Genomic DNA, 18,157 nt, shown 5'->3' with positions numbered 1-18,157 from the left:
AAGGTATAACTTAAGTAGCTAGCATAAATAGTACCCGATATATATGCGGGTATATCGGACATTTTTCGCAAAATGTCCCAAAATTACACCAGTTTTTATCGACTTCATATAAATCGCAATTTTAAAAGGCCCTAAAGAGTTAGGAGCTAAATTTTTTTTATATTTGGATTGCATGAGATTGTAGCTTTCTAACAAGGTATAACTTGAGTAGCTAGCATAAATAGTACCCGATATATATGTCCCAAAATTACCCCAGTTTTTAACGACTTCATATAAATCGCAATTTTAGAAGGCCATAAAGAGCTAGGAAGCTAATTATTTTTAAATTTGGATTGCATGAGATTGTAGCTTTCTAACAAGGTATAACTTGAGTAGCTAGCATAAATAGTACCCGATATATATGCAGGTATATCGGAAATTTTTCGAAAAATGTCCCAAAATTACCCCAGCTTTTAACGACTTCATATAAATCGCAATTCTAAAGGCCTCTAAAGACCTAGGAAACTAATTATTTTTAAATTTGGATTGCATGAGATTGTAGCTTTCTAACAAGGTATAACTTAAGTAGCTAGCATAAATAGTACCCGATATAAGTAGTAGTAAAATGGGGATACTAACACAGAGAATTTTTTTTTCTCATATAAAATTGAGTTTGGGATAATAAATTTTGTGTTTAGTATCTGTATGGGAGAATAATTAGAAATATTTTCTCTCATATAAAATTGATTTTGGGATAGTAAATTTGAAATTTACAATCTCTATGGGAGTGTATTTTGTTTGATTTCTGTGCCTACTTTATGTATTTTTTCCATAAGAAAAAAAATTTTTCTCTCATATAAAATATAGTTTGGGATATAAAATTGAATTTGGGATTATAAATTTTGTGTTTAGAATCTGTATGGGAGAATAATTTTTGTTATGAATTGGGATAAATATATATTTTTCTTTACAATGTATCAAATTACAAAACCAATAAAAAAATGTCAGCTGTGTGTTTTTTTTTTTTTTTTCTATTATTATATAATGTATACATAAAACTGAACTAGCTGTAGTCGACTACACAAACACACTTAAACATAAACACTCAAAAAAATATTTTCAAATTAAATTTTTATTCAAATGTTTACAATAAATATTTCTTTACATTTTCTAAAGTAGATTCTAGAATAATATCAATTTGTTATTCAAAATCAAGGGTTTATTTAGTATACAAACATTGTTGAAGTGTATAACATCTAACCAAAAAATAAATAAAAACAATATGGAAAACAAGTTTAATTGCATTGAATGTGGAAAGAAATTCGCTAGCGAAACAAATTTATTTTCACATGAAAGAGTGCATGCTAGCTCTTCAAGAAGTCTTACAAATTTTCCTTCTCCATGTATTGGAATTAAAAGAAAAAATAGTGCTTTTAAAAGACGAATTCAAACTCTATCTTTTGAAAACACAGATGAAGGATGTCTCATTCCGGAAGATTTCTTAAAGAGAGCGTGTGTCGCGTAAAAGAGGAGATGACTTTGTGGATTTCTTTATATAATGCTATGAAATTCAATATTGAGCTTTTCGCATTATATGTTAAACCTAATTTGGATAACTTAGATGACACTATGATTGAAGTAAAAACATTTCAATCAAAAATGATAACTATATTCTCAATTGAGGATTTCAGCAATGTGTTTTTGGAAAAAATTACAAGCATCTCAACAAAGATGGAGGAATTTCAAGAAAGGGATAGTGGTTGGACCTTGATTCAAATATTAAGAGCAGAAATAAACTTAAATAAGTATCAACCACTAAAGGGTTCAACATATATTCCTACCCCGAAAATGTTATCATTAAAAAAAGCTTGTATCAACATAAGAAACAATGATGAATTTTGTTTTAAATGGGCAATAGTTTCAGCAATATATAATTTTACCATAAGTGCTGAGAGGACATCATCTTATCCAGTGGATATACATTCAACAAAAATTATTATTGGCGAAACCACATTAAACTTTGAAGGTTTATGCTTTCCATTACAAATAAAACATGTTGAGCTTTTTGAAAATCTCAACGAATGGATAAGCATAAACGTCTTTGGATACGATGAAGAAAAAAACATTATAATTGGACCATATTATAAAACTAAAGAGATTAAGACGCAACATATTAATCTTCTGTTTCTTCAAAAGGAAACTAATTCATCAACTACAGCACATTACGTATGGATAAAAAATATTTCAAGGTATAATAATATGAAAACTATCGAATTTTATAAAAATACTTAAATAATTTTATTTCTCAAAAACAGATTAATTAGAAAACAAACCAGCAAACATAAAGGAAAAAATTTTGTTTGTAACTTTTGTCTACAACATTTTACGAAGGAATATATACTATCTAAACATATAACGGAGTGCAACAAACGAGTAGTATATCTGCCTAATGAAGATAAGTCTACACTAAAATTTAATAATCATGGAAAAGCAATAGATGTACCATTTGTTATTTATGCGGATTCCGAATGTATATTTCAAAATATTGATACATCCATTCCAGATCCTAATATTTCGTCAACAACATTCATAAACAAACATATACCTTATGCTTTTTCATACTTTATTAAATGTAGTTTTGATAAGAACTTAGATAAATTAAAATCTTTTAAAGGGTTGAATTCACCCAAATTATTTATAACAGAATTATTTAAGGATGTAGAGTATTTGCACACAAATTTTTTGAAAGATATCAAGCCAATGATTCCTTTGAATGAAGAGGAACAAAGAAATTTTGAAAATGATAATCTATGTCATATTTGTGGATCTCCTTTCATCAATGAATTGAAGGTAAAAGATCATTGTCATTTAAGTGGAAAATATAGAGGACCAGCACACAACATATGTAATTTAAATTATCAAATTCCAAAATTTTTTCCTGTTATATTTCATAACTTTTCTTCTTATGATTGTCATTTATTCATAAAGGAACTTAATTTAATTGATAATGGTCCAATAAATATTATCCCACTTAATAAAGAGTTGTACATATCTCTATCAAAAACTATTAGAGCGGAAAATGAAAATATAGAAATTCGATTTTTAGATTCGTTTAGATTTATGTCATCAAGTCTGGACTCATTAGCAAATAATTTGTCTAAAACTGACTTTATAACAATTAAATCAATATTTCCAGATATAAAACAGTTTTCATTACTAATGAGGAAAGGAGTTTTTCCATATAATTATTTAAATAGTACTGATAAGCTTAAAGAATGTAATTTACCAAAGAGAGAGGATTTTTTTAATATATTAACTGAGTCTGAATGTTCTATTGATGATTACAATCATGCTAAAGAAGTTTGGAAAGAATTCGATTGTAAATCATTAGAGGATTACCTTATGCTTTATCTGAAAACCGATGTACTACTGTTAAAAGACGTTTTTGAAAATTTTAGATTGCTATGCAAAAATATTTATAAACTTGATCCCTGTCACTATTATACAGCACCTGGGTTTTCATGGGATGCCATGCTAAAAATAACCAAAATAGAATTAGAACTCTTAATGGATATTGACATGATAACTTTTATTCAAAAGGGAATAAGGGGAGGAATTGTTCAATGTTCAAAGAGACATTCTGTAGCTAATAATAAATATATGGTAGATTACAATCGAAATCTGCCATCCAAATATTTAATGTATCTAGATGCAAACAATTTGTACGGATGGGCTATGTCACAGTATTTGCCAGAAAGTAATTTTGAGTGGCTTAGTGATATAGACAATTTCTCAATAAATTTAATTCCTGATGACTCAACTATTGGTTATATTCTAGAAGTTGATTTGATATATCCTATAGAGATTCATGATAATCACAACTATCTACCATTTTGTTGCGAAAATAAAATCCCTCCGAATGCCAAAGAATCAAAATTAGTTTCTGATTTAACTGATAAAAAAAAATATGTTATTTACTATACAAATTTACAGCATTGTCTTAAACATGGCTTGAAATTAAAAAAAATTCATAGAATACTAAAATTTAAACAGTCCGACTGGTTAAAAAAATATATATCTTTAAATACCTTACATAGAACCAATGCTAAAAATACATTCGAGAAAAATTTCTTTAAGTTATTAAATAATGCTATATATGGAAAAACCATGGAAAACGATGACAAACGCAAGATCATAAAAATTGCAAACTCTTGGGAAAATACTAATAAAAGAAGGTTAGGAGCTCGTGCACTAATTTCTAAACCAGAATTCAACTCCATGAGTGTTTTTGAGGAAAACATGATTGCAGTAGAATTAAATAAAACTCATTCCCTTTACAATAAACCCATTTATCTTGGATTTTGTATTTTAGAACTTTCAAAGTGGAAAATGTATAATTTCCATTATGATTACATGCTACCTAAATATGAATCTAATATTGAACTTAATTATATGGACACAGATTCATTTATTTATACTATTCATACTGATGATTTTTATAAAGATATCTACAATGACATTGACGATAAATTTGATACATCTGAATATGCAATAGATAATAAATTCAATATTCCTCAAAAAAATAAAAAAATATTAGGATTGATGAAAGATGAAAACAATGGAATTATAATGAGAGAATTCATTGGCTTGAGATCAAAAATGTACTCCTTTATTACTGAAGATATGAGGGAAGTAAAAAAAGCAAAAGGAGTAAAAAGTAATGTTTGTAGAAAGTTAAGTTTATCTGATTATAAAAATTGTTTATATAACCAACAAATTTATTATTCTAACATGTATACATTTAAGTCTAAACTACATACTTTATATACAACATTAATTAATAAAATATCTTTAAGTTGTATGGATGAAAAAAGATACATTTGTGATAATAAAATAGACACTATTGCATGGGGTCATTTTATAATTGATGTATTAATGGATGAGAGCTAAATAGTTGTTCACATTCAAGATTAATATATATATTAATCTTGAATATATATAAAATCTCAAATATACCTAAAACATACTAATATATATTTATTGAAAAAACAAATTAGTTTCTTCTTATACTATATTATTAATAAAGAAAAACAATAAAAAATTATTCAATTAAAAAGGAGATTGTACTTTATTTATTCTTTTCAGATATTTGATATAAAAATTCAAGACATAAGTGTCCACAATTAAATGAATCATAATTCTGATGACGATTGTAGTTATATTTAATATTTTTCCCCAAATATTCGATTAATTCCAATGGAGGTTGTAAATTTCCAAAGCTGTCGAAATATTCCTTTTGTTGTTTATCTTTATAATATGCCACCCAATGTGTTCCAGTTCCGGTTATAGAATCTAAATTAACTATTCCACATTCTGATTTTCTTGAGCGTTTTGGTAGTGAGTCTAACATAAAAACTCCTCTAAAATTTGGAATATTTGATGCAAACATTTTCAGGTCAACATCTCTTAATGGTCTCTTAGGTAGCATCTTTACAAGTTTTTTGATTTTTCTTCACAAACTAATCCATATCCTTTTTTATATGGTTTGAGGTATAAACCTTTCCCCATTGCAACAGCTTCCATCGTTTTATTATGTCTAATCGCTTCATCAAGTTGAGTTTTAGCATTTTTTGCAGCATTTACAGCTTTAGCTATGGCAGCACCTCCAGCCGATAGACTACCAATTGCTCCCAGAGCAGTCAAAATGGGTATTAAAGGTAAAAACCCTCCAATTTTGGGTACATTTATTACTCGCGGTATTACAACTTGTGACTTTTTTCCCTTAAATGATTTTTTTACGATTTTGCGGGCAATCTTAATAGCAGAATTTATATCTTGGGGTTTTTCCTTATTTAAAATTTTTGTTGCCGTTTTAATTGTTGTATTGAAAAGTTTTCTTCCATTAGATTTGTTTATTAACCTTTTCTTCTCTATCCCCATACCAAATTTAGTTTTAGCTTTCATTATGTTAGCGGTCAAATATGCAAATGATTTTTCTCCAAGACTGCTATCTTTTGAAATAACTCGATCCCAAGCTTTATTTTCAAGAATTTTATCTGCTTGATGTCTTATATTTATATCTTTACTTTTGGAATATGCTATATCGTGATCTTTGCAAGCAGCATCTAATAAATTTATTCCTGGATCAAATCGATTTAAACGTTTTTGTAGTTTTGTACCAGGACCACAGTATTGATATCCAGGAAAATGTAGTTCAATAGGTAGATTGTTTATTAATTTATCTACTAAACCTCTCCCAATGACAGCTCTTTTACAATTAACGTAATTCTTATAGTGTATTACCATGTTATTATTATTATATTCTATAAGAAAAAGGTTATTATGAGTTATTGCATTCAGTTGTAAAGATGCGTTTAGTTAAACAACATAAAAGTATTTTAATTCGCAATATAGATTCTTCAGCGAATATCAATTCAGAAATAAAACATAGTTTTTTATTACCAAATTCTATTCGTGCACTGATAGTTGGTCCTTCGAATTGTGGAAAGACTAATGTTATGATTGGATTATTAGAAAGTCCTAACGGGGTTAAATTTGAAAATATCTATTTATACTCGAAATCATTAGATCAACCAAAATATAACTATTTGAAGAGTCTTATATCATCAATTAAAGGAATGGGTTATTTTACATTTTCAGATAATGAATCGGTAATATCGCTAGATAAAGCAAAAAGAAACTCAATTATGATATTTGATGATGTTGCATGTGAAAAACAGAATAATATATGCGAATATTTCTGTATGGGTCGACATAAAAATGTTGACTCATTCTATTTATGTCAAACATATACAAGAATTCCAAAACATTTAGTTAGAGATAATGCTAATATGATTATAATGTTTAAACAAGATGAAATGAATATGAGACATGTTTATAGCGATCATGTTGCTGGCGATATGAGTTTTGAAAAGTTTCATGAAATTTGTCGAGAATGTTGGAAGGATAAATATGGATTTTTGGTGATTAATAAAGATGACGAATTGAATAACGGACGCTATCGAAAGCTGTTTAATTATTTTATAACAATATAAATTATTATAAATTGTATATTGATATTAGTATAACAGTAACGTTTGAACAATATACAACATTACTAATATCTTTATCAGATAAATCATAATAAATCCTTACTATCTGATATTTGTTATCTAAAATTGTCTACCCTGATATCTGATACCTGATTATCTGATTTATTTTCTAATCCACTAAACTGATCTGATCGTATAGCTAATCTAATATCTGAAACATAATTTAGTAATATCTAAACCAAATAACTACAAAAAAAACACAAAAATGAATGAAAAAGTTTTAAAGGAGTTGATAAAAACCAGAAATGTATTAAAGAAAAAGTTTCGTAGTATTAAAATTGGTGAAGCAGATGCGAATAAACAACTAAAAGATACATTTAAAACCATAACAGAACCTTTGAATAATTTCATTAATAAATCTAACATTGTTAGAAATATCCCTAAAACCGAAAGAAAAGAAATTAAAAATGAAATCATAAATAATACAAGTCTTATGTCTAACAAATTTCTGATGAATGTGGATACAAGTACTCCAAAGAAACTTGTTGAAGATACATTATTAAATACAACCCACTCAGTTGATCAGGATGATGATGATGATTTTTACTCTCAATCAGAAACTGAAAATTTAAATAGTGATATGGATTTATTACATTTGGAAAAAAATAATCAGTTAGACAATCTCTATGGCCCACATAAAGATGATAATAATGAGTGGAAATTTGGTGATAGTAAAATCAAATTTAATGAAGATAAAATTCAAATTGGTAATCAAATATGGGCCCTTACACCAGGTTTATTTTCATTAATGTTTCATAAAACACCAAAGAACTACGATAAATCAGAATTAGAAATTTATAAAAAGATTCTGATTAATACTAACGCGTATAAAAGAGATTATAGATCTGATGGTCAAATAAAGGGCACGAAAGCCTATAAATACAAACACATTATTGGAAAATTATTTAAAGAAAAATCTTCAAACAAATCCTTAATATTACCATCACCAATTACAACAACAACAGATAATTATTTAGGAAATGGAATCATGAACTTAAACATACATAGACCCAACTATATATACTGGGATGATCCAAATGAGTTAGTAGATCGACTTAAACTATTGCTAGCATCACAAGCAGCAGGTCATAGCAATCATAATAACGAAATTGTATCAATCATTGAAGAATTATATGAAGCTAACATTATTGAATAACATTACTAAATGAACAAACTATGTCTATTGATAAATTTGGACACTACCTTAATGACAGAAGTGATATAATTTCAATGAAAAATGCACATAAATTGTTGGGGTTCTTTATAGATATGGACAACAACATTGACGTTCAAAGCAAAAGAATTAGAAATGTTGCAAATGCTTTAGAAGAGAATGATGTTGTTAATAAAATGTTTTTGCAATCTCAGATTGAAAAGGCACAAAAGGAAATAATGAACCATTTAGGAAAGAATATTAATGAAATTCAAGATGTAATTTTAAATATACAGTTATATTTTGAAGAACAAATCAAAATATTAAAAGAAATCATTTATACACATAATAATTTAGAACACATCACAATAGGTGAAAGTACATCAGTAGATAACAATCCATACGAAATTGTTTTCAATAAAGATTAAATAATGCTTACAAAAAGAGACTTAGTAAATGAACTACATAAACAAGCTCGAAAAAATTTCACTCGTCGAAGAGTTGTGATGAAAGGATTAGACGATCTTTGGCAAGCTGATTTAGTTGAAATGGGAAATTATTCTACATATAATAAAAGTTATCGATATTTGTTAACTGTAATTGATACATTCTCAAAATATGCATGGGCCGCACCACTTAAAACAAAAACTGCTCTTGAAGTATTCCAAGCAATGGAATATATTTTTAAATTAGGTCGGATTCCAAAAAATTTACAGACAGACGATGGTAAAGAATTCTTTAATAAACACTTTCAAAAACTAATGGATAAACATAAGATAAATCACTACTCAACATTTAGTGTAATGAAAGCGTCAATAATAGAACGATTTAATCGAACATTAAAAGGAATGATGTGGAAAGAATTTAGTTTTAACGGTTCATATTATTGGCTCGACATTTACAAAGAATTGATTAATAGATATAACAAAAAATTTCATCGGACCATCAAAATGGCCCCCATTGAAGTGAATTCTATAAACGAGAAAAAATTGTTAAATACAATATACAACCATTTGAAGATATATAAAACATCTAAATTTACTGTTGGAAATTATGTCCGCATTAGTAAATATAAGCATATTTTTGAAAAAGGGTATACACCAAACTGGACAACAGAAATTTTCAAAATAATAACAGTAAAAAAAATACATATCCTACAACATATATATTAGAAGACTATCGTGGAAATTCAATAGAAGGCGGATTCTATGGTGAGGAACTTTGTAAAACTCAATTTCCGGATACGTACCTTGTTGAAAAGATTCTAAGAACTAAAGGAGAAAAGGCGTATGTAAAATGGTTGGGATTTTCAAATCAACATAACTCTTGGATTAATAAAAATGAAATACTATAATTATAAGAAAAATTATGAATGTATTTAATCTTATTTATAATAAAATAAATAAAACCTTTTAATAAAGCAACATTATACCAGATTTGTTTTATTTACAATCCAGCTGGCATAATGTCAATAACATTAACTCTTAGCTCTAACTCATCTGAGTTAACAGCCAATTATTTTCCTAGAATTGATTTGGATAGTGAATATGAGTGCGCTCTAACTGATTTTCATTCATACAATAGTATTCCTAATGTAGATGTTTATAATAATTTGTTTCATATTGGTGAATATGTAATTGAAATTCCAATTGGATCGTATGAATTAAATGATATAGTTGATTATATTAAAGAACAATATAAACGATATAGTCCAAAAAATGAAATTAATATAGAAGCAAATAATAATACAATGCAAGTTAAAATTTTTAGCTCTAATGATCCAATCTATTTTAATAAAACAAACACGATTGGTAATCTTTTTGGATTTAAAAATAAAATTCTTTATGCAAACGAAGTCTACTACTCAGATCTTCCAGTTAATATTTTTAAAGTAAATGTTTTACGAATTGAAAGCAATATAGTCGTCAACACGTATATGAATAACTCTAGAGCACATACATTACATGAATTTGCGCTTAATGTACCTCCTGGGTATAAAATAGATGAGAATCCTAGAAATCTCATTTATTTACCAGTCAACTGTCGAGAGATAAGTAGTCTAACTTTACGAGTAGTTGATCAACACGGAGATTTAGTGAACTTCCGAGGAGAGGAAATCACAATTCGAATCCACTTAAAACCGACAAAATAATGCTAATTTACAATAAGAATATTTCAAAAAATAATATTTCTTATCATCGCAATAAATTATTCAACAATATATCTCAATTACACAAATCACTACCACATATAAAATTAACTCAAGCAAACAAAAATTTTCTCAAATTATTGAATTTTAAATTAAAAAAAACATGAATTCTGTAATAGATATTTTAGAAAAACCGATTTCTGATGAGAATATTATAAAAAAAGATTATCATACTTATTCACCATATCTTCAGTCTTACAACAGTAATGATGAAATTAGAATTTCAATACAAAATCAAGATTTATATGTTTTACCTGGTGAAAGTTTTATATATGTAGAGGGGTTCGTTACTGATGCTAACAATACAAAATTGATAACTACTTCATCCAATTTTAAAGTGAAGAATAATTTTCTTGCCTATCTCTTTGATGAAATTCGTTATGAGCTTAATGGTATTGAGCTCATTAAAAATTTAGTTTCATTATCACCAACGGATAGTAATGCTATGGAAAATTCAGGATGGAACAAAATTGACGATATTAAACTTATTAATGGATATTTTAATTTCTATGCTCCACTGAAAATGTTATTGGGATTCGCAGAAGACTATAATAAAATTATATTAAATGGTAAACATGAGTTGATTCTTTTGCGTAGTAAAAATGATGCTGATCTTGTGTACTCATCTGTTTCCACTGAAAAACCAAAAATGACAATTTCAAATATTTCATGGAGAATACCACACGTTCAGTTATCTGATTTAAGTAAATTAAATATGATGAAGACAATCAACAGTGGTGCTTCTATACCAATAGCATTTCGTAGCTGGGATTGTCATATTAATCCACAACTAAATATAGGTGTTAATCATATATGGAATGTTAAATTAGCTTCAAATAGAGAACGTCCTCGTTTTGTATTGATTGCTTTTCAACATGAAGACAAATTCATTCATTGTGATTTAACTAATTTAAAAGTACATTTAAATTCTGAATCGTATCCATATGATGATCTAAATATTAAATTTAAGAATGAGCGTTTTGCGATTCTATATGATATGTATGCTAGATTTCAGGAAAATTATTATTATATGAGAGATGCCAAACCACTACTCACTTCTCAAGAGTTTAAAAATAAAGCTCCGATAATTGTAATAGATGTACAACATCAAAACGAATCAGTTAGCAGTGGACCAATCGATATAAAAATCGAATTTGAAACAGATACTAATATTCCCGAAAAGACATCAGCTTATTGTATTCTTATTCACGATCGCATAATTGAATAAATCCATTAAGAGGACAAGTTATAAAAGTCTTATAAATCATACAACATGATAAATACAATTTTTATCGATTTACAAGGATTTAAAGTCAACGGAAATATTTTTATTGCTAAAGAAGTTGCAGTTGTTTTTAATTCTAAAGAGTACATCAATTTCCTCATAAAACCACCATTTAATTTTAAGTGTTTATCAACAAAGTATCAAAGAGAAGCAAATTGGTTAATGAGAAATTATCATCACCTGAACTGGAATGATGGATCCATATCATTTAAGAGTCTATGTATTTTTTTAAAAGCAAATGTGAGATATTCTAAAGTATTTGTAAAAGGTGTTGAAAAAACTAAATGGTTGGAAACAATTATACAACAAAGAGTATTTAATGTTGAGGATATAGATTATATTAATTTTAAGCAATTAGAATCAAAATATCCATTCTGCAATTATTGTAATTATCACAGTTATGGAGTATGTGCCTTAAGAAATGCTCTTTTACTTGAAAAAGAAATGAAATAATTTTTTTATATTTTTTTTATTTTCAATATACTATATAAATTTATTAAATATATACATATGTATTAATATATTCTTAAGTAATATTCAATAAAAAAATATGTATAAATAAATATCAAAAATAAAATTGTTTTTTTTATAATTCTGCCTCAGCTCTTGTCGCAACATCCACCAGTAATTGATCCTGACCATCAAACATAGCTAGGAAAAGCGACATGTCCAAATTGGGAAGAACTGTTACATCTTCTATTAAGGAACTGTCAGACGTTATCTTCTTTGGTTCTTTGTAGGACTTTGCTTTTTTATAAGCAAAGTTGTGAAACGACATAAAATGTCGTTTTTTGTTGCCAATATTTGAAAATGATATGTTTTGGCAAAACTCACAACTTAGGCTTTGAGCTTCCATTTTTGAAATGAATTAGATTATCGAAATTTAAGAATTCATACTTACAGAATTTGTTAAACAAATATTTTTATGTTATCCATGACCATACTTAACAATAATTTTTATAAGAAAGTTCAAAAACTTTACATATAAACAAAAAATATTAGAAATGCATTGTAAGCAATTTCTTAAGACAAAAATTGTCACAGATTTTGTGTGGTCGGCTATTGCTAGTTTTATGGTTATTAGTAAATCAATACATTGTATAATAAAAAAAAAGAAGATTTTGAAGATTTTTTAAATGTCTGTGTAATTTGAAACTGAAATTAATTTGAAAAATATTCATGTTTTTTTTGTTTTTAATATAAACACAATAATTTTTATTTCAGTAGTATTTAAAATACGGTCAATTAAAATTGTGTTTTTTTGAGTTTGCTGTTGTGAACAACTACATCTAGTTTTATGTTTCTTTTTATTACAATACATTGTATAATTTTTATTTCGATTTTTTTTATTGTTTGTGAATATAAATATAGAACACACAGAATTCGTTTGTGTTTTTTTTTAAGTACAGTTGCGTTCAATTTAGTGGTATAACAAAGAATTTGTAAAAGCAAACAAAAATTTGGAAAATAAATAAAAACATTCTTAAAAAGGACAATAAAACAAAAACTTTTTTATAATTTTTATATATGTAGGTTTTATTATTATTTTTTACAATATTTACTTAATAAATGTATATACATAAATAAATTTAAAAAAATACTATATAAAAATTAAAAACGTTTCGATAATAAATAATATTTTTTTATTATGTCATTTATCTTGCTTTTAAGTCTATCGTATGCTATACAACTGCATGTGTCAGGACCTTCAGTAGCGTTTTTCCTCGACCAAGGACAATTTTTATAGTGAGCACCATGTTTAGAACTTATAATCATTATTAGTTCTTGTCCATCCAATTTTAAAAATTCATCTATTAAATCCTTATGTTCAGGAAAAATGTCATTTTCAAAATCTTTTAAAAACTTGAGGATTTTTTGTTCCATATTTGTATTTGGTATGTCTTCTATAATTCCTTAAGATTGAATGACCATAGCTTTTTTAATTTATAATACTTATATAGAATTTTTATTCAAAACTTTTATTTTTATACAAATATATGTATATACATTATCTATATACTATTTTTTAGATACATATAACATATATATAGATAATTAAATATTATTGTTAATATATTCTTGGTATTTTTGTTGCTTCCCAACTAAAAAAAGGTTGAGAATTAGGGATGAAAAAGTCTTCTTCAGCATCTTTATCATTGGGATCCACTGGGATTGCCTCTTCCAATTCTAATATATAAGAGTTGTTCTCCAACTTCTTTGTTAAATTAAATTTTTCATCGCCAGCTCCTACAATTATTTTATCCTCCAAGCTATTGTAACGCTTAGGGAGATACAGCATTCCATCCTCTAGTTCTGCAATTACCACATTTCCATATTTGTTTCTATGACGAAACATATTCAAAATTTTATATGACTTTGATGGTTGCAAGTCCTTAACCGATAAATATGATTTTGCTTTTAATTTATTAAAAGCGGTTACAATCTCGGCGTTTGTAATTGTATCGGAACTCATATTTACTCTTTTTAGAACCTTCTATGAACGAATGCAATTATATTGTTTTAAAACCTAGTATTTATAACAATTATTTTCAATAAGTTTAGTTTTTTATTTAAAAATACTCAATTTATAGATCTATAAAATCTACGAATAAACATTTTTAAATTTTGTTATTAACATAAAAAGTACTCAATACTTGAATAAATACCAAAAAAAGGTGTGAGAAATAGAGAAAAAAATAATCAAAAACCTATAAATACTCAAAAAAAAAGGTTTGAGAAATGAATAACCTTTTCAACAGAAAAAAATATATTATAAGAAAAATATATATTTATCCCAATTCATAACAAAAATTATTCTCCCATACAGATTCTAAACACAAAATTTATAATCACAAATTCAATTTTATATCCCAAACTATATTTTATATGAGAGAAAATTTTTTTTTCTTATGGAAAAAATACATAAAGTAGGCACAGAAATCAAACAAAATACACTCCCATAGAGATTGTAAATTTCAAATTTACTATCCCAAAATCAATTTTATATGAGAGAAAATATTTCTAATTATTCTCCCATACAGATACTAAACACAAAATTTATTATCCCAAACTCAATTTTATATGAGAAAAAAAAAATTCTCTGTGTTAGTATCCCCATTTTACTACTACTGATATATATGTCCCAAAATTACCCCAGTTTTTAACGACTTCATATAAATCGCAATTTTAAAAGGCCATAAAGAGCTAGGAAGCTAATTATTTTTAAATTTGGATTGCATCAGATTGTAGCATATAAATCGCAATTCTAAAGGCCCCTAAAGACCTAGGAAGCTAATTATTTTTAAATTTGGATTGCATGAGATTTTAGCTTTCTGACAAGGTATAACTTAAGTAGCTAGCATAAATAGTACCCGATATATATGTCCCAAAATTACCCCAGTTTTTAACAACTTCATATAAATCGCAATTTTAAAAGGCCATAAAGAGCTAGGAAGCTAATTATTTTTAAATTTGGATTGCATGAGATTGTAGCTTTCTAACAAGGTATAACTTAAGTAGCTAGCATAAATAGTACCCGATATATATGCGGGTATATCGGACATTTTTCGCAAAATGTCCCAAAATTACACCAGTTTTTAACGACTTCATATAAATCGCAATTTTAAAAGGCTCTAAAGAGCTAGGAAGCTAATTTTTTTTTATATTTGGATTGCATGAGATTGTAGCTTTCTAACAAGGTATAACTTAAGTAGCTAGCATAAATAGTACCCGATATATATGTCCCAAAATTACCCCAGTTTTTAACGACTTCATATAAATCGCAATTTTAAAAGGCCATAAAGAGCTAGGAAGCTAATTATTTTTAAATTTGGATTGCATGAGATTGTAGCTTTCTAACAAGGTATAACTTAAGTAGCTAGCATAAATAGTACCCGATATATATGCGGGTATATCGGACATTTTTCGCAAAATGTCCCAAAATTACACCAGTTTTTAACGACTTCATATAAATCGCAATTTTAAAAGGCCCTAAAGAGCTAGGAAGCTAAATTTTTTTTATATTTGGATTGCATGAGATTGTAGCTTTCTAACAAGGTATAACTTAAGTAGCTAGCATAAATAGTACCCGATATATATGTCCCAAAATTACCCCAGTTTTTAACGACTTCATATAAATTGCAATTTTAAAAGGCCATAAAGAGCTAGGAAGCTAATTATTTTTAAATTTGGATTGCATGAGATTGTAGCTTTCTAACAAGGTATAATTTAAGTAGCTAGCATAAATAGTACCCGATATATATGCGGGTATATCAGACATTTTTCGAAAAATGTCCCAAAATTACCCCAGTTTTTAACGACTTCATATAAATCGCAATTCTAAAGGCCCCTAAAGACCTAGGAAGCTAATTATTTTTAAATTTGGATTGCATGAGATTTTAGCTTTCTGACAAGGTATAACTTAAGTAGCTAGCATAAATAGTACCCGATATATATGCGGGTATATCGGACATTTTTCGCAAAATGTCCCAAAATTACACCAGTTTTTAACGACTTCATATAAATCGCAATTTTAAAAGGCTCTAAAGAGCTAGGAAACTAAATTTTTTTTATATTTGGATTGCATGAGATTGTAGCTTTCTAACAAGGTATAACTTAAGTAGCTAGCATAAATAGTACCCCAGTTTTTAACGACTTCATATAAATCGCAATTTTAAAAGGCCATAAAGAGCTAGGAAGCTAATTATTTTTAAATTTGGATTGCATGAGATTGTAGCTTTCTAACAAGGTATAACTTAAGTAGCTAGCATAAATAGTACCCGATATATATGCGGGTATATCGGACATTTTTCGAAAAATGTCCCAAAATTACACCAGCTTTTAACGACTTCATATAAATCGCAATTTTAAAAGGCTCTAAAGAGCTAGGAAGCTAAAATTTTTTATATTTGGATTGCATGAGATTGTAGCTTTCTAACAAGGTATAACTTAAGTAGCTAGCATAAATAGTACCCGATATATATGTCCCAAAATTTTTTTATATTTGGATTGCATGAGATTGTAGCTTTCTAACAAGGTATAACTTAAGTAGCTAGCATAAATAGTACCCGATATATATGCGGGTATATCGGACATTTTTCGCAAAATGTCCCAAAATTACACCAGTTTTTATCGACTTCATATAAATCGCAATTTTAAAAGGCCCTAAAGAGCTAGGAAGCTAAATATTTTTAAATTTGGATTGCATGAGATTTTAGCTTTCTGACAAGGTATAACTTAAGTAGCTAGCATAAATAGTAGCCGATATATATGTCCCAAAATTACCCCAGTTTTTAACAACTTCATATAAATCGCAATTTTAAAAGGCCATAAAGAGCTAGGAAGCTAATTATTTTTAAATTTGGATTGCATGAGATTTTAGCTTTCTGACAAGGTATAACTTAAGTAGCTAGCATAAATAGTACCCGATATATATGCGGGTATATCGGACATTTTTCGCAAAATGTCCCAAAATTACCCCAGTTTTTAACGACTTCATATAAATCGCAATTCTAAAGGCCCCTAAAGACCTAGGAAGCTAATTATTTTTAAATTTGGATTGCATGAGATTTTAGCTTTCTGACAAGGTATAACTTAAGTAGCTAGCATAAATAGTACCCGATATATATGCGGGTATATCGGACATTTTTCGCAAAATGTCCCAAAATTACACCAGTTTTTAACGACTTCATATAAATCGCAATTTTAAAAGGCTCTAAAGAGCTAGGAAACTAAATTTTTTTTATATTTGGATTGCATGAGATTGTAGCTTTCTAACAAGGTATAACTTAAGTAGCTAGCATAAATAGTACCCCAGTTTTTAACGACTTCATATAAATCGCAATTTTAAAAGGCCATAAAGAGCTAGGAAGCTAATTATTTTTAAATTTGGATTGCATGAGATTGTAGCTTTCTAACAAGGTATAACTTAAGTAGCTAGCATAAATAGTACCCGATATATATGCGGGTATATCGGACATTTTTCGAAAAATGTCCCAAAATTACACCAGCTTTTAACGACTTCATATAAATCGCAATTTTAAAAGGCTCTAAAGAGCTAGGAAGCTAAAATTTTTTATATTTGGATTGCATGAGATTGTAGCTTTCTAACAAGGTATAACTTAAGTAGCTAGCATAAATAGTACCCGATATATATGTCCCAAAATTTTTTTATATTTGGATTGCATGAGATTGTAGCTTTCTAACAAGGTATAACTTAAGTAGCTAGCATAAATAGTACCCGATATATATGCGGGTATATCGGACATTTTTCGCAAAATGTCCCAAAATTACACCAGTTTTTATCGACTTCATATAAATCGCAATTTTAAAAGGCCCTAAAGAGCTAGGAAGCTAAATATTTTTAAATTTGGATTGCATGATATTTTAGCTTTCTGACAAGGTATAACTTAAGTAGCTAG

General features: G+C 27.6%; 1 protein-coding gene across 1 annotated transcript; it reads left to right on the top strand.

The window, feature by feature from the left end:
* The first annotated feature begins 10,556 nt into the window (after nt 1-10,556).
* On the top strand, nt 10,557-11,681 carry LOC135958586 (uncharacterized). Its single transcript, XM_065509482.1, has one exon. The coding sequence runs from the start codon at nt 10,557-10,559 to the stop codon at nt 11,679-11,681; it is 1,125 nt and encodes a 374-aa protein (XP_065365554.1).
* Nucleotides 11,682-18,157: the final 6,476 nt, after the last annotated feature.

This window comes from Calliphora vicina, chromosome 4, assembly GCF_958450345.1.
Source record: "Calliphora vicina chromosome 4, idCalVici1.1, whole genome shotgun sequence".
NCBI classification, from domain to species: domain Eukaryota; kingdom Metazoa; phylum Arthropoda; class Insecta; order Diptera; family Calliphoridae; genus Calliphora; species Calliphora vicina.
Note: the sequence above shows the minus strand (reverse complement) of the source record. Positions and strands in the feature narration are given on the sequence as shown.

Coding starts and splice junctions, on each gene's coding strand:
- LOC135958586 (XM_065509482.1), top strand. CDS start 10,557: ATGAATTCTGTAATAGATATTTTAGAAAAACCGATTTCTGATGAGAAT.